This window comes from Camelina sativa, chromosome 8, assembly GCF_030686135.1.
Source record: "Camelina sativa cultivar CO46 ecotype springtype chromosome 8, ASM3068613v1".
NCBI classification, from domain to species: Eukaryota; Viridiplantae; Streptophyta; class Magnoliopsida; order Brassicales; family Brassicaceae; genus Camelina; species Camelina sativa.
The window spans coordinates 17,788,737-17,811,661 of record NC_141887.1 but is presented as its reverse complement, the minus strand read 5'-3'; the positions used below and the strand labels follow the sequence as shown (position 1 = coordinate 17,811,661).

At 36.9% G+C, this 22,925-nt stretch overlaps 1 protein-coding gene and 1 non-coding gene across 3 annotated transcripts; one reads left to right on the top strand and one right to left on the bottom strand.

The window, feature by feature from the left end:
• The first annotated feature begins 9,497 nt into the window (after positions 1–9,497).
• On the top strand, positions 9,498–13,248 carry LOC104707202 (indoleacetaldoxime dehydratase-like). Of its 2 annotated transcripts, none has more exons than XM_010423501.3 (4): positions 9,498–10,021; positions 10,241–10,732; positions 10,825–11,103; positions 11,180–11,583. In XM_010423501.3, exons 1-4 carry the CDS (start codon positions 9,632–9,634, stop codon positions 11,516–11,518), a joined length of 1,500 nt encoding a protein of 499 aa, XP_010421803.1. In that variant the 5' UTR covers positions 9,498–9,631; the 3' UTR covers positions 11,519–11,583. The 2 variants fall into 2 exon arrangements, with proteins under 2 accessions (XP_010421803.1, XP_087316553.1); XM_087460427.1 differs by lacking the exon at positions 9,498–10,021 and adding an exon at positions 12,615–13,248 and having other exon boundaries at positions 10,235–10,732; positions 11,180–11,461.
• A 9,313-nt stretch (positions 13,249–22,561) lies between these two features.
• On the bottom strand, positions 22,562–22,667 carry LOC147940105 (small nucleolar RNA R71). Its single transcript, XR_015564872.1, has one exon. It is a non-coding gene; the product is annotated as a small nucleolar RNA R71 (small nucleolar RNA).
• Between the last annotated feature and the right edge of the window lie 258 nt (positions 22,668–22,925).

Below are 22,925 nucleotides of genomic sequence, written 5' to 3'. Positions count from 1 at the left end.
TCATCACGGATTTAAAATTAGAAATATAAATTAAATAAATAATATAAAATTTTGATTAACATGTCACCATCTTTTATACATATAACATCAAAATATAATATAAGTATAATCATGTTAATGATTAACCTTGAAACGAAAAGGGAAAAAAACTTGTGTCATGATCATGTCAACGATATATTTTGACACGTGTTGTAACACCCGAGAACCAAACTCTGCGTTTTGGGGGTGGGTGTCGATCGACAACCAGGGTAGTGTCGGTCGACACCATTAATTTCTGGTTCGACCAGATGGTTTCAATTGGCGATTTTGGACAGTTTGGTTTAAGGAAAACCACAGAACCGGACTATTAAGTGAGAAAAACGACCTAGGTCGTGTTTTATTGTTGTCTCGCCGCTGAATCAAAAGAGGAAAAAGAAGAGAAAAGTTTGTTCTTGAGTTTTTGTGAGTTTTGTGAGATTTCAAGGCTTTGTGGGTGAGATCTTGCTGTGGGAGTGAGGATTCAAGGCTAGGAACGTGTGGGAAGCTTTCTGGGAGTGTGGATTCGTTAATTGTTGGTCTGAATCTTCCTGCAAAGAGGTGAGTGCATGACCATGGCTAATCTAAGCCTTTGATTTCCTTGTTCTTTCTTGTTTGTTGTTGTTTTGTGTGTTTTTCTTCCTGGGATTGGTTGCTACAAGTTCCTATGGACGTATTTGGCTTGGGTTTTGAGAATTGGACGATTTGGAAGAGGTTGGGGAGCGAGATTCGACTCTCGGCTTCGAGCGGATTGTGGTTGCAGAGGGAGTGTCGACAGACACAACTTGGTGTCAGTCGACACCAGCAAATTAGGCATCAATCGACATTGTGGGGTAGTGTCGGTCGACACCAAGGCCAGTGTCGGTCGACACTTGGCTTGTGTCGGTCGACACCTCCCTTCCAGCGAGATGATGTTTGATTTCCTGGTTTGTTTGTTTTGTTTGTTTATTGTTTGGAACATTGGTATCACTGTTGCTTGTGTGTATAGCCCAGTAGATGGGAGGATTGCCTCAATGAGTGTTTATCAAATACTCATGCATCTCAATATGTGTTTGTGGTGCAGGTAAAGGCAAAGTGTGATCGTGGAATCAAGGCGATGAAGAGGAGGATGTTCTAGGGACTCAATTGGATGTTGTCTGGCGTTGCTAGGTTGCTAGAGTTGGGTCATTAGAACATTGTTAGGTTGCTGGTTTCCTGTTTCCTGATGATTGATTATTGGATTATTATTATTGGTTATTTATTTATGGGATATTTATTGGTATTGTTATTTCCGCTGTTGGTTGTGGTTGTGGATAGGTGGCTAGTGGGTATGGGACCACTAGTTGTAGTTATTTATTATTATTATTTATTATTTATTATTAAAAAAATGGGTCGGCTCGTTTCAGTTTGGTCTCAGAGCCCTTACGGTTCTAGGTTTGGGTTCACTAGGCTTTATGTTGTAGATGTTTGGGAATGAATGTCTTGATTGATTATGTGAGTTAGTCAATTTGGGTTGTAACATCCGTGAACCAATTCTTTGTTTTCTAGGTTGGGTGTCGATCGACACCATGGTGGTGTCGGTCGACACCAATATTTTCTGGTTCGACCAGTTCAATTTAATTATCGATTTGGACCGGTTTGGTTTAGAGAAAACCATTGAACCGAGATATTAAAGGGAGAAAACGACCTAGGTCGTGTTTTGTTTGGTCTCACGCCGTTTTTGAGAGAAACAAAGGAGAGAAAAGTTTGTTCTTGAGTTTTTGTGAGTTTTGTGAGATTTTAAGGCTTTGTGGGTGAGATCTTGCTGTGGGAGTGAGGATTCAAGGCTAGGAACGTGTGGGAAGCTTTCTGGGAGTGTGGTTTCGTTCTTTGTTGGTCAGAATCTTACTGCAGAGAGGTGAGTGCATGACCATAGCTAATCTAAGCCTTTGATTTCCTTGTTCTTGCTTGTTTGTTGTTGTTTTGTGTGTTTTTCTTGCTGGGATTGGTTGCTACAGGTTCCTATGGACGTATTTGGCTTGGGTTATGAGTATTGGGCGGGGAGTGTCGATCGACACCAGCAAATTGGGCATCGATCGACACTGTGGGGTAGTGTCGGTCGACACCAAGGCCAGTGTCGGTCGACACTTGGCTGGTGTCGGTCGACACCTCCCTTCCAGCGAGACGATGTTTGGGTTCCTGGTTTGTATGTTTTGTTTGTTGTTTGTTTGGAACATTGGAATCACTATTGCTTGTGTGTATTGCCAAGTAGATGGGAGGATTGCCTCACTAAGTGTTTATCAAATACTCATGCATCTCAATATGTGTTTGTGGTGCACGTAAAGGCAAAGTGTGATCGTGGAATCAAGGCGATGAAGAGGAGGATATTCTAGGGACTCAATTGGATGTTGTCTGGCGTTGCTAGGTTGCTAGAGTTGGGTCATTAGAACATTGTTAGGTTGCTGGTTTCCTGTTTCCTGATGATTGATTATTGGATTATTATTATTGGTTATTTATTTATTGGTTATATTATTATTGGATATTTATTGATATTGCTATTTCCGCTGTTGTCTGTGGTTGTGGATAAGTGGCTAGTGGGTATGGGACCAGTAGTTGTAGTTATATTATTTTTATATTTATTATTTATTAATTAAAAAAAAATGGGTCGGGTCATTTCAGTTTGGTATCAGAGCCCTTACGGTTCTAGGTTTGGGTTCACTAGGCTTTGTGCTGTAGATGTTTGGGATTACATGTCTTGATTGATTATGTGAGTTAGTCAATTGTGTGTGGCATGGAGTCCTAGAATATTCTCTTCGAGCCTACAGTGTGATTCCACGGTGAGTTTTGGTTTTTGTAGGCTAACTTGGTTACAGATGCACTAAGTCGGAAGAGGGTAGCTTCGGCTCAGGAGCAGGAGATGGAGTCTCTAGTAGGAGAGATCGGTGCGTTGAGTTTGTGTGTTGTGTCTCAGGAGCCGTTGAGTTTGCAGGCGGTTGATAGAGCAGATCTTTTGAGCAGGGTGCGGTTGGCTTAGGAGAAGGATTTGGGGCTGGTGAATGCCTCAATCGATGTGGATTCAGAGTATCAGGTCTCATATAATGGTATTATCTTGGTGCACGGTCGGGTTTGTGTGCCTAAGGATGAAGAGTTGAGGCAGGAGATCTTGAGAGAGGCTCATGGGAGCAAGTTTTCTATTCATCCAGGAGCGACTAAGATGTACCGTGACCTCAAGAAGTACTATCATTGGGTCGGGATGAAGAAGGATGTAGCTAGTTGGGTCGCGAGGTGCGATGTGTGCCAGCTAGTGAAGGCTGAGCATCAGGTTCCAAGAGGGTTACTGAAGAGTCTTCCCATTCTAGAGTGGAAGTGGGATATGATTACTATGGACTTCGTGGTAGGTTTGCCAGTGTCCAGGACGTTTGATGCTATTTGGGTCATTGTGAACCGGTTGACTAAGTCGGCACATTTTCTAGCCATTAAGAAGACTGATAGAGCAGCGGTCTTGGCTAAGAAGTATGTGAAGGAGATATTCAGGTTGCATGGGGTGCCAGCGAACATTGTATCTGATAGGGATTCTAAGTTCATGTCGGTGTTCTGGAGAGCGTTTCAGGCAGAGATGGGCACTAAGGTGCATATGAGTACAGCGTATCATATCCAGACAGATGGACAGTCTGAGAGGACGATCCAGACGCTGGAGGATCTGTTGAGGATGTGTGTGTTGGATTGGGGAGGCCATTGGGCAGATCACTTGAGCTTGGTAGAGTTTGCTTACAACAACAGTTATCAGGCGAGTATTAAGATGACTCCCTATGAGGCTTTGTAAGGGAGGCCGTGTCGTACACCGTTATGCTGGACTCAGGTGGGGGAGAGGAGCATTTACAGGGCAGATTTTTTTCAGGAGACCTCAGAGAAGATTCGGGTTCTCAAGCTGAACATGAAGGAAGCTTAGGATCGGCAGAGGAGTTATGCGGATAGGAGGAAGAGAGATCTTGAGTTTCAGGTAGGAGACAGAGTGTACCTCAAGATGGCCATGTTGCGGGGTCCGAACAGGTCATTGACTGAGACTAAGTTGAGTCCAAGGTATATGGATCCGTTCAGAGTGATTGAGCGTGTTGGACCAGTGGCTTATAGACTGGCGTTACCTGAGGTTATGCGTGCATTCCATAAGGTTTTCCATGTTTCTATGTTGAGGAAGTCCTCCGTGAGGATGATCAGTTGTTAGCTAAGATTCCCAAGGATCTTCAGCCTAACATGCCTTTGGAGGCGAGACCAGTGAGGATTCTCGAGAGGAGGATTAAGGAACTTCGGAAGAAGAATATTCCTTTGATGAGAGTCCTTTGGGACTGTGATGGTGTTGAGGAGCAGATTTGGGAGCCTGAGGCGAGGATGAAGGCAAGGTTTAAGAAGTGGTATGAGAAGCAAGCCGCAACTTGAGCTTGTCTAGCCTGGTCCCATCTGTAATCCGTGGCTGGAGCGGGAATGGAGTATTCCAGCCCATCTCTCTTGTTTACTTGGTCGCTTGGGATGGTTGGTTGTGCGACTAAGTAACAAGAAGAGGTGGTGCTCGGGGTACAAAGTTTCCGTGAGGCGGGGTTTTTGGAGGAAAGTTCTTGAAATAGACGTTTCCAAAAGTGGAAAGTGGAAAAAGTGGATAGTTTTATGTGAGTTAAAATTTGTCCATTTTAGTGGAGAGAGCCTTGGAGGGGCTTGTGTGGCCTTAGTCGCGGACTTTTTAGTCATTGTGTGGCCTTAGTGGCGGACTTTTTAGTCATTGTGTGGCCTTAGTGGTAGACTTTTTAGTCATTGTGTGGCCTTAGTGGCAGTCTTTCGAAACATTGTGTGGCCTTTGTGGCGGGCTGTTTAGCCAGATGTGTGGCCTTTGTGGCGGGCTTTTTAGCCAGAGTGCCTGTTTAGGTGGTCTTTGTGACGGTCCTATTTAGGACATTTGTTTGGCCTTGGTGGCGGTCCTGTTTAGGACATTTGTTTGGCCTTGGTGGCGGTCCTGTTTAGGACATTTGTTTGGCCTTGGTGGCGGTACTGTTTAGGACATTTGTTTGGCCTTTGTGGCGGCCCTTGTGGCAGTGAGATGATCCATGTGTGGTCATGAGGTATCCCAGTGAGGGGATATGTGGTTGGTAGGACATTGAGATGTCTTACGCGAGCCACGGGAAGGAAACCTGGATAGGGATAGGACTCAGACATGTTCAGAATTGTTTGCTCGCGACTCTTGGGGGACTTAGGTTCTCCTAGTACTGCTATATTCTGAGACTTTGTGGCTTGGGAGTATGGTTGATATATCGACTTCGGATGACAATCCGGGGGCGTGCTGTAGGGTGGAAAACTGAGAGACGAATATTGGATTTTTCCTTATATATTATGGCATGTGGGCTTTGGTCCGATGAAGAGCCAATATTATGGCATGCAGACGTAGGTCTGATGAGGAGCCAATAAAACTCAAGGTTTAGGCCTATGAGTAAAGGAAAGTTCAAAAGTCGAGAGCAAATAATGCCTGGAGCGTGAGTCTATCGCCTAGAGGTGACTTTTCACAGATCTATCGGAGGAGTGCGGGCCGTGGAGACGGTGGCACGGGAGTTCTTGACTGATGGTTGGTTGAGATTCGAGGACGAATCTATATTGGTGGGGGAGAATTGCAACACCCGCGAACCAAACTCTGCGTTTTGGGGGTGGGTGTCGATCGACATCCAGGGTGGTGTCGGTCGACACCATTAATTTCTGGTTCGACTAGATGGTTTCAATTGGCAATTTTGGACGGTTTGGTTTAAGGAAAACCACAGAACCGAATTATTAATTGAGAAAAAATGACCTAGGTCGTGTTTTATTGTTGTCTCGCCGCTGAATCAAAAGAGGAAAAAGAAGAGAAAAGTTTGTTCTTGAGTTTTTGTGAGTTTTGTGATATTTCAAGGCTTTGTGGGTGAGATCTTGCTGTGGGAGTGAGGATTCAAGGCTAGGAACGTGTGGGAAGCTTTCTGGGAGTGTGGATTCTTTCATTGTTGGTCTGAATCTTCCTGCAAAGAGGTGAGTGCATGACCATGGCTAATCTAAGCCTTTGATTTCCTTGTTCTTGCTTGTTTGTTGTTGTTTTGTGTGTTTTCTTGCTGGGATTGGTTGCTACAGGTTCCTTTGGACGTATTTGGCCTGGGTTTTGTGAATTGGACGATTTCGAAGAGGTTGGGGAGCGAGATTCGACTCTCGACTTCGAGCGGATCGTGGTTACAGAGGGAGTGTCGATCGACACCACTTGGTGTTGGTCGACACCAGCAAATTAGGCATCGATCGACACTATGGGGTAGTGTCGGTCGACACCAAGGCCAGTGTCGGTCGACACTTGGCTGGTGTCGGTCGACACCTCCCTTCCAGCGAGATGATGTTTGATTTCCTGGTTTATTTGTTGTGTTTATTTGTTGTTTGCAACATTGGTATCACTATTGCTTGTGTGTATAGCCCAGTAGATGGGAGGATTACCTCACTGAGTGTTTATCAAATACTCATGCATCTCAATATGTGTTTGTGGTGCAGGTAAAGGCAAAGTGTGATCGTGGAATCAAGGCGATGAAGAGGAGGATGTTCTAGGGACTCGATTGGATGTTGTCTGGTGGTGATAGGTTGCTAGAGTTGGGTCATTAGAACATTGTTAGGTTGTTGGTTTCCTGTTTCCTAATGATTGATAATTGGATTATTGTTATTGGTTATTTATTTATTGGATATTTATTGGTATTGTTATTTCCGCTGTTGGTTGTGGTTGTGGATAGGTGGCTAATGGGTATGGGACCACTAGTTGTAGTTATATATTATTAATATTTATTATTTATTATTAAAAAAATGGGTCGGGTGGTTTCACATGTCAACATGTTAAATCGATAACTTGACATATGTCATGTTCACGTTAATGACTAACTTTGAATACAAAATTTTATATAATAAAATTGTTAGCTTTTCTTTTAAAATTTTATATAATCTTATCGACAAACTTGACACTTTTCATGACCATGATAATGGGTAAATTTGAAATGAACCTTTATATATATCTTAGTTATTAAGTAAATACAAAAAAAATCTATCAAATTTAGGTTTATAATTAGAAATTAGTTTTTTATATATATCAGTTATTTGTTCTTACTTGTGTATAGATTTCTTTTCTTGATCGTTTTAGAAATTTTACTTTTTTATTTTCTATGTTTTAGTAAATTTAGAATTAACACGTGTCGACATCTTATTAATACAATTGACACATGTCACGATCTTGTTAATGAGTAATTTTGAAACAAAAATTTATATAATAACATTACGTAGATTCTTATTTTAACTACAAATGAAACTACCCGACCTTTTTTTACAAGTAATAAATAAATAATAATAATAAACAATAATAAATAATAATAATAATAAATAATAAATATAACATCCATGAACCGGAAGGGAGGTGTTCTTGACCTGTTCTTGAGGATTTTGGTAGATCTGTGGTTGTTCTTGGAGAGATCTGTAGCTGGGATCGTTGTAGAAGCTTGCTAGGAATGTCAGATTCTTCTTTGGAAAAGGTGAGTGCAGTACCATGGCTTATCTAAGCTTGAGATTTCTCTCATTTTCATGTTTATGTATTATGTGGTTGATTCCTTGGCTTGTTAAAGCGTTTTTTTGTCATTTGGGGCTTTGTGAGGCTTCTTTGTGGCTTTGGATCTTGTTTTGGTGGTTTAGGAACGAAGATTGGGCAAAAAGCTTCGAGAAAGAACGATGTTCGGCATATGCGTCGATCAATGCACTTTGTGCATCAGTCGATGCAATATTAGGACGATGCGACTTGACCTAGGAGCATCGGTCGATGCCATGTGGAAGTGTGATGGATGCAATTAGGGATTTCGTGGAATGTCGAACAAGCATTGGTCAAAGCAGTGTTGGTGTCGGTCGATGCAGGTGAGATCTACATCGGTCGATGCAGGCTTGCGTCGGTCGATGCAAACCTTAGTTGGTGTCGGTTGATGTAGTTGTCCTGGTTTATTTGTTGATTGTTGTTTGTTAGTTAGAGTTATCTCAATTGCTTGTGTCTATAGCCCAGTAGATGGGAGGATTGACTCACTAAGTGTTTTTAAAATACTCATGCATCTCATTTGTCTTGTGGTGCAGGTAAAGGCAAAATGTGATCGTGTAATCCAGGTGAGGAATAGGAAGATGTTCTAGTGGCTCATTGATGTGGTCTGACTTCTGTTCAGTTATTAGAGTTGGGTAATTAGAACATTGCTAGGTTGCTGGTTTGTTGTGTTATGAATATGTTGGTTGGTTTATTATTGCTATTGAATTATTGGTTTGTTATTTATTGGTTATTGGTTTAATGGTATATGTTGGTTATTTTTAGTTGTTTGGTTTGATTGTGTTTTGGCGGCTAATGTGTATGGGACCATTAGTTGAATAGTATTATATATTTTTTTAAAAAAATGGGTCGGGTCGTTTCAATAAATAATAAATAATAAATAAATAACTCAAAATATTTATTTAAATACCCAAAAACTCAAATCACAAAATAAGCGGCAGAAAATAACAATAATAATAAACCAATAATTAACCAGAATCATAGACCAAGAGCGAGCAACTTAAACCATGGTTCTAACATCAACATTCCAATTCTAAAAACCTAGCAGAAACCAAAGCATAACAACAAAGTCCCTAGAACATCCTTCTCTTCATTGTCATGATCTCAGTCACATTTTGTCTTTACCTACACCACAAACACAATGAGAAGCGTGAGTATTACGAGAAATACTCAATGAGGCGATCCTCCCATCTACGAGCTATACACACAAACAAATCAAGAGTACAACCACAAATAAAACATAGCAAACCAGTCATTAAACAGAACACCCAATAATACATTCACCACACCTACACATCATCACACAAAACAAATCATACAACTCAATTGCTCGGATATTAATGGTCATGCACTCACCTTAACAAGTGATTCACGAAAATAACTACAACCAAAAGAGAGGCTCTCCAATTGCCAAAAACAACCAAACTCGCTCCATTAACTTTCCAATTTCTCCAGTGAAAAGCAAGGTCTAGACGTCCTGAAGCTTCCTACAAAATTTCGGCATGATTAGATCTAAGATAAACCCATAATCGAGGCCCAAACACCCGCTGGTCTCAATTCGGGACTGAGAAGAAACGCCCCATGAAGCTGTTGATATCTCCTTCTAAAACGATTTGAGCAGTCGGATTCTATTTTTCCCAAACCCTGACAGTTCTGTTTCTCTCTTTACTCTGATGAAAAAGTTTAATCTGCTTCTCTTTGATCAGAAAAATGTTGACCACAACACCCAAAAGAGAGTAGAAGAGGCGTAGTCTTAGAGAAAAAATATGGTTTTTGATTTACTTATATTAAACCAGGATTTTATAAAAACCGAAATTAATCCAAAACTACTCATTTGGTTTACTCAATACATCACAAATTTTAACCCGGGAACATGAATATTACAACAAATTATATTACATATTGATGAATATTCCTCTGCATTGTAGTGTGTATCTGATCCTAGTTATTATATAATAAAAGATAGTATAGAGAACTCAAATGCTAACAAATCACTCTAAATAGACGAGCTTGAAATCAACTTTTAATAATTCAAGAAAAAAAATTAAAGTGGACATGATATTATTGATCTCTATGTGCTTAACAACTCTATTCGCCTTTCTCTTCCTAAATCCAATCCTGATCATGATACGAGCCAACAAAACAAACCTTAACCCACCACCATCTCCATGGCGGTTTCCAGTTATCGGAAACCTTCACCAGCTAAGTCTAAATCCTCACCGCTCTCTCTGTTCCCTCAGCCTTCACTATGGGCCATTAATGCTCCTTCACTTTGGCCGTGTCCCCATCCTTGTTGTCTCATCCGCTGACTATGCTCATGAAGTCATGAAGACACACGACATAATATTTTCTAATAGGCCAAAATCAAGAGTGGCCGAGAAACTTTTTAATGGTGGGAGAGATTTGGCATTGGCCCCCTACGGAGAATATTGGAGGCAGTTTAAGGTTTATTGTTCTACTCTCTTATCATTTTTATAATTCATTTAACAATGAGTTGATGTTATTTTTAAATATATGGTATTATTCACAAGATTGTTCCCTACTTTTATTTATTGAACAAATATTACGTACATCGAATCTATACAATAGTTTAGAAACTTTTAGGATTAAGATCCCATATAGTATTGCTAATTTATCTTCAATATCTACTTGGGATGTATGCAGAGCATATGCGTTATGAATCTACTTAGCAACAAAACTGTACGGTCGTTTGGGAATATAAGAGAAGAAGAGATCAACGTGATGATTGGGATACTTGAGAAGGCCAGTTCCTCCTCTTCCCCAGTTAATCTAAGCGAAATCCTCATGACTCTTACAAATGATGTAATGACTAGAGTTGTTTTGGGAAGAAAATATAGCAGCGAGGAAGGCGGCAAAAATTCCAAGAACATAGTAAGGAGATTGATGGAGCTAATGGGCGCTTTCCCTATCGGTGAATACATTCCTAGTTTGGCATGGATAGACAAGATCCGAGGTTTCGATAAGAAAGTGGAGACAGTAAAAAATGAGATCCGTAGTTTTTTGGAAAAGGTGGTGGAAGAGCATGTAGATGCAGATGAAAACATATCAGACTTCACTGATATGTTGCTTTCTATTCAAAAAGATAAATCAACGCCTATCAAGCTTGACAGAACCGCTTTAAAAAACCTTCTGTTGGTAAAATGAGTTTGTTAAAACAATTATAAGAGCGTCAACAATTCAATTTTCTTTCTGTTTGTTTGTTAAAAACACTTTTCTTGTTTATTCAGGATATGTTGTTTGGGGGAGCATCAACAACTTTCACCCTAATAGAATGGACAATGACAGAGCTTATGAGACATCCACAGTGTATGAAGAAACTCCAAGACGAGATTCGTTCTGTTTCGAAGAGTATTTTATATGTATCGGAGAAAGAAGTTGTGCATATGAACTATTTAAATGTTGTGATCAAAGAGGTGCTTCGGCTACATCCTTCAGGTCCACTAATTCCGCGACTACTGAGTGAAGATGTCAAGCTTAATGGATATGACATAGCTGCAGGAACACAAGTAAGTCTTTATATCTTATAAAGATAAAATATAAATGACACAAAATGCTTTAAAGAAGTTCTATTTGAATACACAGGTGCTAATCAATGTATGGGCGATCCAACGAGACATTGCAACTTGGGGATCAGATGCAGAGGAATTTAGGCCTGAGAGGCATTTTGATTCTTTTGTTGATTTTCAAGGTCAAAATTTTAAGTACTTTCCTTTTGGATCAGGGAGAAGACAATGTCCTGGAATAGGATTTGCGTTGGCCTTGGCCGAGCTTACGATTGCAAACCTTGTAAACCGATTTGACTGGAGAGTCAAGATAGGACCACTTGGAGATAAGCCTGATCTGGTCGAAGCAAATGGTATCGATGTATGTCGCAAATTTCCTCTTATTATCTATCCAGATTCTAATTTATTTTCCATGTAAAACTCTAAAAAATAAATCAAAATATTTTAATGTTATTAATAAAATAATATTTGCAGTTTTTTCTAGTTATAACGTAGTGGAATTTAAGTTTGGAGATAACCAACGTTGTATTTCGGTTACAGAAATTAAAATACAAGAAGATGTATTAGCGATTTCATTCTATACTAAAACTTTTATAAATTAATAATGTTCAGACTATGATATTTTATTAATTTAGAATTTTGTTAAATAGTTAATTAATAATACAGAAAACTCTGATACGAAATTTGAAAAACAGAAATATATTACTTAATTAATGAAGAAAATGTGTATGTCCAACCAGAGCCAGCCATGCTCACCTACAAGAAAAATGGGCAAATGCCCAAGGCCACTAACCAAAAACCAGTATTTTAGGCGACAATTCTAAATATAAATTGTTTAAATTATATACATTTTAGTAACATTTATTCCAATAGATTATTTGAAAACTTGGCTTTGTTTTCCTTCTTTCATTTGTATTTTAGTTTTTATAATTTATAATTTAATTATTTAACTAGATAAAACAGACCACAATTTATTTTTGTCCTAAGCCTAAAATAGCATTGCGTCCAACGTACCATATCAGTTAAAAACTTTAGACAATGATTCAAAGTTAGACAATCATTCAAAGTCATATTTTAGTAATACCAAATAATCTGAATCTGAATCCAAGTGGGTTTGAAACTTAGCTAAATAACATCTAAATTAAAAGTTTTTATCAGTTTTTTTCAGTTATTTAGTCGATTTGTTTAATTATATCAGAAAATAATTTTAAATGTTTAAAATTTTTAAAATACTATAAAAATATTTGTGTCTAGAAAAAGTTTAAATTGCCTTGGGATGAGTTATATGATGGACCGAGTTTGGATAAACATTACTATAAATTTAAAATATTATTGACATGCATTGTATCATAATTTTATTATTTTGTTAACACGACCAACATTAAAATATTAGATAACTTGATTTCTTCCTCCTATTTCCTGTACTCTTTGCTCTTTCTTCTTTTTAATTCTAATTAAACTTGTGCTTCCTTTAATCTCCTCCCGAATCCCCACCAACCACATGCATCAAATAGCCGCGTGTAAAGCCAAGGAGGTCCACTGTTGGTCGGAGCTTCGCAGCTCCTACCCGCTAACCACCACCTACCCGAAAATGGTATCCGAAGAACCAGCAAATCTCACATCTAGGCTCTCGACTCACCAAAAGGAGATCTCAGACTAGGTATGGGCGATGGCAGGAGCAGATCCGCTTGGTCCATCATTAGTGCCTTGCCTGGTGGAGTCGTTGACGGCACACGACGGCCACCTCACCTTGGTTTCGCCCTCGAGTCCCAGAGATCTTGAGATCCCTGTGTCCCCTTCCGATGTCTCCAGTCCCGCTATGAATCCTCACCAAGCATCCTCCCCCGCGACTGAGATGCCTAATCCCCTAAATCAGATGTCGTCTCAACCTGGCCGCCGTTTGAGCAATCCTCCGCCTCCGACTGGAAAACTAGGGTTTTCACTGACGGACCTACGAAATCTCGACCCATTAAGGCTTTTGAGCCCATCAACACAAGGTGTCCCACAAGAGCTTTCTTCGCTTCTATCCAGGTACGATCGGAACTCCAATCTTTCCCACTCTAGCAAACCTCTGTATAGATTTATGGAACCTTTTGTTCGAAGACTGCAATTGGACAATGAACTACCATTGATTCTAGTTTGGTTAAAGATTCCCTTGGACAACCTGCTATTTGGGAGTATGCTTTTGGAGTTAGTAGCTTGGATACAGTCGGCATTATGATCCAGTCCATACGGAACTGTGGTTACCGATGTGTCTTCAAGCTCCCTTCATTATCTCTTATGCCCTCTGAACCATTTAAATTGCAAGTTATCAACTTTTTGAAGTCTCCACCAAAACATTTGAAGACTAGTGGCATTATGATCCCAAACCATTGGAGTTGGGGTTACCACAAAATTTTCAAGTGTCTCACACTTGCTCCAAAAACCGTAACCAAACCTTTTATTACCCTCAACCTGAGCACCATCAACCGTACTCAAATCATTGACAAAGCTCTCTCTCGGAGACCCTTGGATATGATCCCTTCTTCAACGTCAAAGAGTCTAATGACCATGACAAACATATCATCTGTCGAGTCCCTCGAGGATGTGCATTCAAGTAACCGTGACCTCACATGTTCCAAACTACCTTTAGGCGTTTGTATCACAGCTCTCAAGGACTACTACTTGATGTCTTATGTTTCTACCTTTATGCTTAAGGCTTTGGGGAAAGCCCTTCTTTGTAACCTTTTAAACCTTGGGGCTTTGATCCCCCTTCTTGTATGTGGTTTGTTTTGAATGAATGAATCCATATATTTGAACAAAAAAAAAAAAAAAGACATCATATAATATTAGATATTATATAAAATTGATTCAATCATGATTTTTTAGGAAAATTTGTTGTGTGGTGTATTGTGGGTTAAATTTTAGTCTTTCACTATTTTAACTGTTTTGTATTGGTAAACTATATTAAGTGTAAACATAATTGTTTCTTTTTTAAAAGTTTATAATTTTATTATAACTCTCTTTCATGCATAAATTGTGTCATTTTGACACATTTCACAAAGATTAATAAAACTTCTGAATTGTACATATATGCTCATATTTACTAAGTGATTAATGATATAATTCAGTAAAAATAGTGTTGGGTAAGGTAAACTAGAGAGCGTATGTAAAAATCACGTTAAAAATGTACAATAATTTAATTAAAAATAGTTTTGGGAAAAAGGTAAATTAGAGAGTGTATGTAAAAATCACATTGAAATTGTTACAGTGCATGACACTCTTTATGAATCAAAGATAAATTTCTAAAATAACATTTTTTTGTGAAACAGAAAAAGTAATAGATTTTTGTTTTGATTATCGTATTATATAAAGCGTGGGTTTCAACTTATTAGCTTATAATTTAAATAAGAATAAGATAATCAATTAGTTAAAAAAATAAAAAGATAAACAACAAAATTTATAATTAAACTTCATTCAAAATAGGAATAAAAACCAAAATATCTAAACAATGTGAAAAAAATAATTGCAATCAGCACAATAGAAAATTAAGAATATGAAAATGGTTTAAAAAAATTATTTTATTTCACGTATCATCTAATTTTTTTTTTCTATTACACGAACACGAGTTATAAATTTTTTAAATAAACACTCATTTGCATGCATATCTCTTATCAAATTTGGGTACTATAGAAAGTTCATGTGATTAGACGATGAGTTTTGAACTTCCACTTGTTTATTAAAATATTTCTTTGCATGAAAGATTTTGAATTGAAAAAAAAAAAAAAATTGAATTGCTATTATGATTTCATCGACTATTATTAAAATTTTGTATATAAAAAGTTCATGTGATCACACGATGAATATGGGGAACTTCCACTTGTTTGTTTAAAATATTTTTGCATAACAGATTTGGTACTGTTCTAATGATTTCATCAACTTTTTTTTTTTTTTTTTTTTTTGGATTTCATCGACCATTATTAAATATGTGTACATAAAATATCATTTGATTCGACTATGAATATTGGGAACTTCCACTTCTTCATTTAAAATATTTCTTTACATAAAGTGTGGTTGATTAAGCAACCAACTACTTATGATATCAATCAAAGACCAATCCCAAAACGTGATTATCTGTCTACTTATTTTGTCTCTATATAATTATATATTGGTTATGATTCGTTGAAATAATATGATCCATTTTTTTTATTCTAATATCTAGTAATTTCATATTTACTATCAATCTAACACCAATCAATAACATCAGCGAATATTAAATAAATTATTCTAATAAACCAATAATGAATAAAGAAACCAATACCAATCTCAACAACAAACACAAATATAACAAAAGTCAAAAAACCAGCAATCCTAACAACTGTTCTAGATAACTATGTTCCACTCTAGCATCCTATCACAGACAGAACAAACTATCAAGCTTCTATGACATCCTCCTCTTCATAGCCTTGTAACTACGATCACACTTTGCCTTTACCTGCGCCACAACACAAAAGATAGACGTAAGTATTATCAGAAATACTTAGTGAGGCAATCCTTCCATCTACAGGGCTATACACACAAGCAATAAGATCTCATCGTGCTACAAACAACAAACTATAAAAAATCAGGCAATACACAAAGCAACCACGTCATCAGCCGCTGCTGAAGGTTGGTGTCGACCGACACCCGCCTGGTGTCGATCGACACTAACACCTGCGAAGGATGTGTCGATCGACACTAACACCTGCGAAGAGTATAAGACCGACACACAACATGTGTCGACCGACACAGACCACCTTGCATCGACCGACACACTCCTTGTGTAGATCGACGCATGCTCGACATTTCACGAAATCCTTAATTTCATCGACCGATACCTCCATATGGCATCGATCTATGGTCCTAGGTCAAACACGTCGTCCTTGCATCATTGGCGACCGACACAAGACTTGTGTCGATCGACACTCCTGTCGAGCATCGCCTCTTCACGATCATAAGCTTCTCCCACGTTCTCAGCCTTAGATCTCCAACCTCCAAGCCCAAAAACTATCAAGGACAATGGCAAAAGCTTTAGGGAACCTTCAGGAAAACACTCAGGAACTTTTTGGGAAACGCTTTCTCTCTTTTTCACACCAAAGAGGCGACAAATAGGTTTTCTCAACCCAAAAATGCTGATTTCCTACTTTAAATACGACCACCAAACCAACCCAACTTGAACCGAGAATCCTGAAATCGAACCGAACATCCGATTAAAACGCTGTGTTGATCGACACACCCTCCAATACTCCATTTTTTGGTTAGCGGATGTTACAATTCTCCTGCATCATAGATTCGTTCTCGAATCTAGCACTAAGTCCAACAGTCAAGGATCTCCCGTGCAACCAACACTCTACCCCGCACATCCTCTGACTAACTATATGGACCAAATTATTTTTTTTAAACCTCTCCACAAACCAGGGTGTCACATTATAAAAAACTATAACAGTTGTACAAATGATGTTTAAAATGAAAATGATTAAAGATATCAAAGAAAAAAAATGATACAATACAAGAGGAATGGTTGAGTAACTTTGTAACTTGATTAGTAACTTTGTAATGGTTGAATAATATACGTTATAACAAATAATAATAAAATATAAAATTAGTTAAGTTACAAAATGAAAAATATGAGTAATCAATCATTATCTAATTCATGATATGAAATATGAACATTGTTAAATGATAATTGTTATAATGCTAAAGAATTATTTTTGTCATTATGACAATAGATTATAGTAATAAATTATCATAAATTATAAAATTTTGTAGTAAATTATTAAAAACTGAAATGAATACTATAAATTATAATCAATTATAAAAATGAAATCAATTATTTTAAAATGAAAAATATGGGAGTAATAAATCATTATCTTATTCATAATATGAAAAAATCATATAGTTAAATGAGAAACTTTTATAATGCAAAAAATTTACTTTTGTCATTACAATATTTGATTGTGAAATAAGAACTAATTTTTGAGCAAAATGAATACTTGTATAATAGTTTTTACTTTTTTTATGTTGGAAGAAAACTTGTATAATGACAATGGTGTTGTACCAAACACATACATAGATGAGAATGAGAGAAAATTTTGTTTCTACTTCTTCTCAATAACTTTTTTATACAAAAGGTTAATAAATTTTGAGATAATTTGCAAAATAGACATTTTTCAAAATATAATTGTAAAAGTAGTACAATCACTATTGACAATTAGCAAATTCCACATGTTTTATTGTTTTCTACTGTTCACAAGACTTTCCAACCCTCATCAATATTTCATATTTACAACAAATGCCATTGAGTCTTTGATTTTTTTTTTTTTAAATTCTTCTTTATTATATGCTCTCTACAATCTAAAAACAAAAATGCTGGGTAATTAAAATTTGTTTTCTAAAATTTTAGAGATATAGAAAAATTTATGTTTTTTTCTTTATAATTTGATATGCATTTGTCAATGATTTTATTTGATAATATTAAATATTTTTTATAAATTTTGTGTCTGTACAGCTTATTAAGTATACAAATGTTTGTACATATTATTAAGTGTAAGATGTAATTTATACAAAACCATTGGGGTACAGATAAATAATGTGTACCCTTAATAATGTGTACAGATGATGTCTACATTTAATAAGTTGTATAGACATCTATATACTTAATAGGTCCACGAATACAAAAAATGTATATAATATATTTTAAAATTATTAAATACAATTCATAACGAATTGTAAAGAAAAAATATAGATTTTTTTTTGTATCTAATAAGTTTTCTAAAAAAAGATTATATTAACAATTATTTGAATAATTGTGATTGAATGGGAAAAAAAAAAATTTCTCACCCACACACACATGCCCCTTTTAATAATCTTCTCACCAACCCTATGACCCACAATCTCTCTTATCTCACACACTCTCTATTTCATAACATACTATTTTTCCAATTTTGAATAGTAAATATATTAGTTTGCCAATTAAGTTTTCAAAACGTATTAATTAGCAAACAAACCTATAAATTTTATGAGAAGTATGAGAAAAATCAAATTATATTCACTATTCTTCTCTCTTTTGTAAGATAAAAATAATTAATGCCACAAATAAAGAGCAACTGACAAAATAAAAACCAAATGTTGGTTTTTTAAAATTTTAAGTGACTGAAATTGGTGTTAGCAACCATCAAAATTAAGCTTTAACCCACTTTCTCCAACCAAAATTTTCCAGCCAAACGGTTTGTTTGCAAACAACATTAGTAAGTGATACCAATCAATCCCACTTTGTTTATTTTCCAATGAGCTAGTTAGTGAATCGAACCCCTTTTTGTTTTTTTTGATAAACATTAAAACATATCAAATGTATTTATATTAAAATATTTTTACTTTATACTATCTTTGTTGAATCTGATTAATAGTCACCACTGCAATGGGTTGTTATACTTTCATTGTCAACACGTTATTGTCGCTTGATTATGTAGACCCGTAGTAGTGACGAATTATATAATAATTATGTAGAGAAACCGCCACTAGCAAAATGTTAATAAAATAATATGATTGACGTGATGAAAACGAATTAAGGCTCTCACATCACTAGTATGGTTTATTAAGTATTGATGAAAGATAAGCTAACAAATAAAAGCTACGCAGTCCTACCCACCTTTCTCGATATAATAGTATATGTTGATCTTCCAAGATATCAAATAGATCGTTAATTTATCGTACGTTTGTATTTATCGTCTTCAACATACACTAAGGTTGATGTTCACGTATGATCGTGATAGGTGGGGTGGCTATCGAAACCAGAAGAAGTACCGATCAACACCAGTAGGGTTCTTGGTGTTGTCGAACACGACACCAAGAGGGTGTTCATCAACAAAAAGAATCTATTTCACACTCAACAATTCTGATCATGCGTTTTGATATACGAATAAATCAATCATGCGTATTCCAAACTGGACAATAAAAAATAATAAAATAACCTATCTGAACTTTAATTATAATGCTCTAATCAAAACTGATCGCTGATTATGCTGACTTGATGGCCAAGGTAGCGATGATATGGCAACGACCTATTAATATCATCAATTTATGTAAATATATAGTCTCATTAATATAAAAAAAATTAATATCATGAATTTATCTATATTAACATTTTTAAATTATATTTGGTGTTGTACCCTTTACATTATACCTATTTACATACTTATTCTTTTGGAATTTTGAAAAATAAAAATAAACTTTGGTAAATTTTGGCAATAAATCTTAATTAATATGAAAATAATCCGACTTGTTTTTTTTTATAATAATAATAATTATCTAGTGGTTTTTTACTCACTAACAACAAACCATTCAACTAGCAGAAAATACCATATACATTAAACTAGCAAATATTCAATAATCAATAAACCAAATAATCAACAACTCATAATCCAACAATGTCAAGAAGCAATAAACCCGCATCCTAACAACATATTATTGACCCGACTCTAGCAACCTAACAGAAGTAAAACATCAATCAATCGAGCCACTAGAACATCCTCCTCTTCATCGCCTTGATTCCACGATAACACTTTGCAATTTACTTGCACCGCAACACAAAAGAGATGCATAAATATATTCAGAAATACTTTGTGAGGAAAATCTCTCATCTACTAGGCTATACACACAAGCAATCAGATCTCAAAGCACCAAACAACAATCATAAACAACTCACCATACATGCAAAAGGAACACGTCAGCCACCTGCTGAGAACTGGTGTCGACCGACACAAACCTCCTGGTGTCGACTGACAATCTAATCGATCACTTGCAAAACATCATGATTGGTGTCGACCGACATCTGCCTGGTGTCGATCGACATTGATCCCATAGCATCAACTTCCATCAATAGAAACTCGGCCTACAACGCTGCAAACTTGATGTTACTATATTTTACCATATTTAAGGCCTTGTTTAGTTCATGTTTTGCATCATATAGAAATGATTCCTAAGGTTTTATAGTCATTTATGTCCAAATATGCACTTAGAATGTTTAGAAGCATGCATTGCATACATTTGTGCATTTGGAGTCTTATTAGGTGTTATGGAGCTCTAAAAGGGTAAAGAAAGACTTGGTGTTATTTCTGGAGCTAAACAAGAGGAATGAAAGTATCAGGAAGTGGATTCGCAAGGCAACTCGACCATGCCACTCGACCAGGCACACGGTCGAGTACATGGTCGGATTCATAACGGCTCCTCAAAGATCGATCCGAATGAAGATCTTCCTTTGCGATTCAGCTTGAGCACCCTTCATGCGAGTTGTAGGACATTGAGTTAACTTTCTAATGGCGGTGGTTTCAATTCAATCGAAGGTGTAGTTCAAGAGTTATCCTGAACACATGGTCGAGCACTGGCAGCCGACTCTCTATTTTGTCCTCTAGCTAACTAGGGCTTCTCTCTCTTTACTATATATATGTACTGGCACTTGTGGCCGAAAAGGTCAGATCTTGGAGACCTAAGAGACACCTCATAACCTAGTTTTTGCCATTTTTAGTTGTTTTTACTTTATTGCATCATCTCTTATCTTTTCCAGGATTTTCATTGATTTGTAATCTTCATAACTTTGAATCTATTGAGTATTTGCTTTCACTTCTTTGTATTAAATTGTTCATCTCTCTCATTATCTATCCATCCATGTCTATATCATCATTTTCTGGGTTTGTGTTCTTCATGATGATTTTTAGATCTGATTAGTGAATTAGGATCTTAGGGATGGATTAGGCTGGATAAGAGTATGGTTGTTTAGATTGATCAAGCTTGATTGTTTATATATCTCTTCTAGATTAGATATGCTCTATGTTGTTCTTATACTGAGAGGGTAAGGATAGATCTTAAGCTTCTTAGCATCACACCAATGTCTAAGTTGTTAGATAAGGTTAATGCTAGAGATTATCATGAAGCATGCTAAGAGATTAGATGTTTGAAGTGATTTTTGACATTGATGATCTGGTTGTTTAATGCCTGCTTTTATATGTAATAGCTAGTGAGAACTAGGTCTAAGAGTATCTAAGCTTGATTGTTATTGTCATGAGAATGGATTAACAAGTATTAGAAGGTCATTGTCTAGAGATAGCTCATTGTTGATTGAGGTTTGTTGATCAGTTTGGATAACCATAGCTTGAGCCCAGCCCATGAATCCATCCTTAGGACTTTTCCTTGTTTATTCATTTCCTTGTTTGAGTAATGCTATTTGCTTGTTGTTTGATTTACTTTCGTTTTGCTCTGTTCTGATTGTTGTTCTGTCTCTGTTCTTCGTACTAAGTCACTCGACCTCCCACTCGATCGAGCATCCGATCGAGTGCTTGCTCGAGCATCATCAAGTGTTCTTGTTTATGTTCTCCATTTACTTGTTTCACTACCTATTTCATTTCCTGTTTCATTCTTGTTCATTGCATTCAATCATGTTTAATCTGTTGCATTTACTGCCTTGCATTAGTGTAGTTCTTGTTGCTGTTTAGATTCATCTCTACTTTTCATACTGTTCTCTTTGCATTTTGTCTTTTATCTTAGTAGTTTTATATTCTGCATTTCATTATTGTCATTAGGTTGTTAGTAACAAAACCAACTTGATATTTGGCTTAACTTGAATGCATTGATCACATCTTGACTGCTTACATATCACGCTCTTTATGGATTGACATCCTTTATGCTGCAACATCATAAGGGTATTGAAACACCTTGCATCCCATTTGATCATCTTAGCCTAAGTCTGTTTGCATGTCATCATACATTCATTCATAGGTTAAGATAGAAAAATTCTTGTTTCAATTGGCGCCGTTGCGATTAGGGTGTTTATATGTTCCAGTCGAGATTTCATTATTTCAAGACTAAGCTATGTTACTTTTTATTCTATTACTCACCTCTTTGTTGTTCTGGTGTTCTGTTTTGATTTTCAGGTACCACTCGACTAGGCACTCGACCAAGTACCTCAAAGCAAACGGTCGAGTGCTTGTTCGAGCACCTGGTCGAGCACCTATTCAGAGTCTCAAAAAAACAGAAGAAGAGGTGGGAATGGAACTACAACAAGATCAGATTGAACCTCAAAGGAGAAGGAAGATTGGTGATAGTGATGCTCCCACTACTCATACTCAGAGGTATGGGATAGTGCCTCCTCCTATCCACAACACAAACTTCACAATCAGTACTAGTTTGATCTCCATGGTTCAAAGCAACAGATTTCATAGACTGCCTACTGAAGACCCCCTTGCCCATCTTGATGAGTTTGATAGGCTCTGTAGCCTCACCACTATAAATGGAGTCAGTGAGGATGCCTTGAAGCTGAGGTTGATTCCTTTTTCTCTAGGAGATAAAGCACATCAGTGGGAGAAGACTCTACATTCTGGTAAAATCACCTCTTGGGTTGATTGTAAGAAGGTCTTCCTTGCAAAATACTTTACTAGCTCAAGGACTGCACATTTGAGGAATGAAATTTCAGGATTTCTCCAATAGAATGGTGTATCTTTCAGTGAAGCATGGTAGCGGTTCAAAGGCTACCAGAGACAATGCCCACACCATGGATTCAACAATGAATATTTGTTGTGTACTTTGTATAGAGGTGTTCTTCCCAAGATCAAGATGCTTCTAGACACAGCCTCCAATGGAAGCTTCATGGATATAGATGTAGATGAAGGTTGGGACTTAGTAGAGAACTTTGCTGAAGCCAATGGAAATTACAGTGAGGAATATGATAGAAGCTTAAGAGGAGGTGTTGATTCTGAGGAAGGGCATAAAAAGGAACTACAAGCCTTAGATGAGAAGCTAGATAAACTCCTTCTAAC

Excerpts from the sequence above, each read along its gene's own strand:
- LOC104707202 (XM_010423501.3), top strand. The coding sequence starts at position 9,632 with ATGATATTATTGATCTCTATGTGCTTAACAACTCTATTCGCCTTTCTC. Across the intron at positions 10,022-10,240 it reads AATATTGGAGGCAGTTTAAG|AGCATATGCGTTATGAATCT; the intron begins GTTTATTGTTCT and ends GGATGTATGCAG. Across the intron at positions 10,733-10,824 it reads CTTTAAAAAACCTTCTGTTG|GATATGTTGTTTGGGGGAGC; the intron begins GTAAAATGAGTT and ends TTGTTTATTCAG.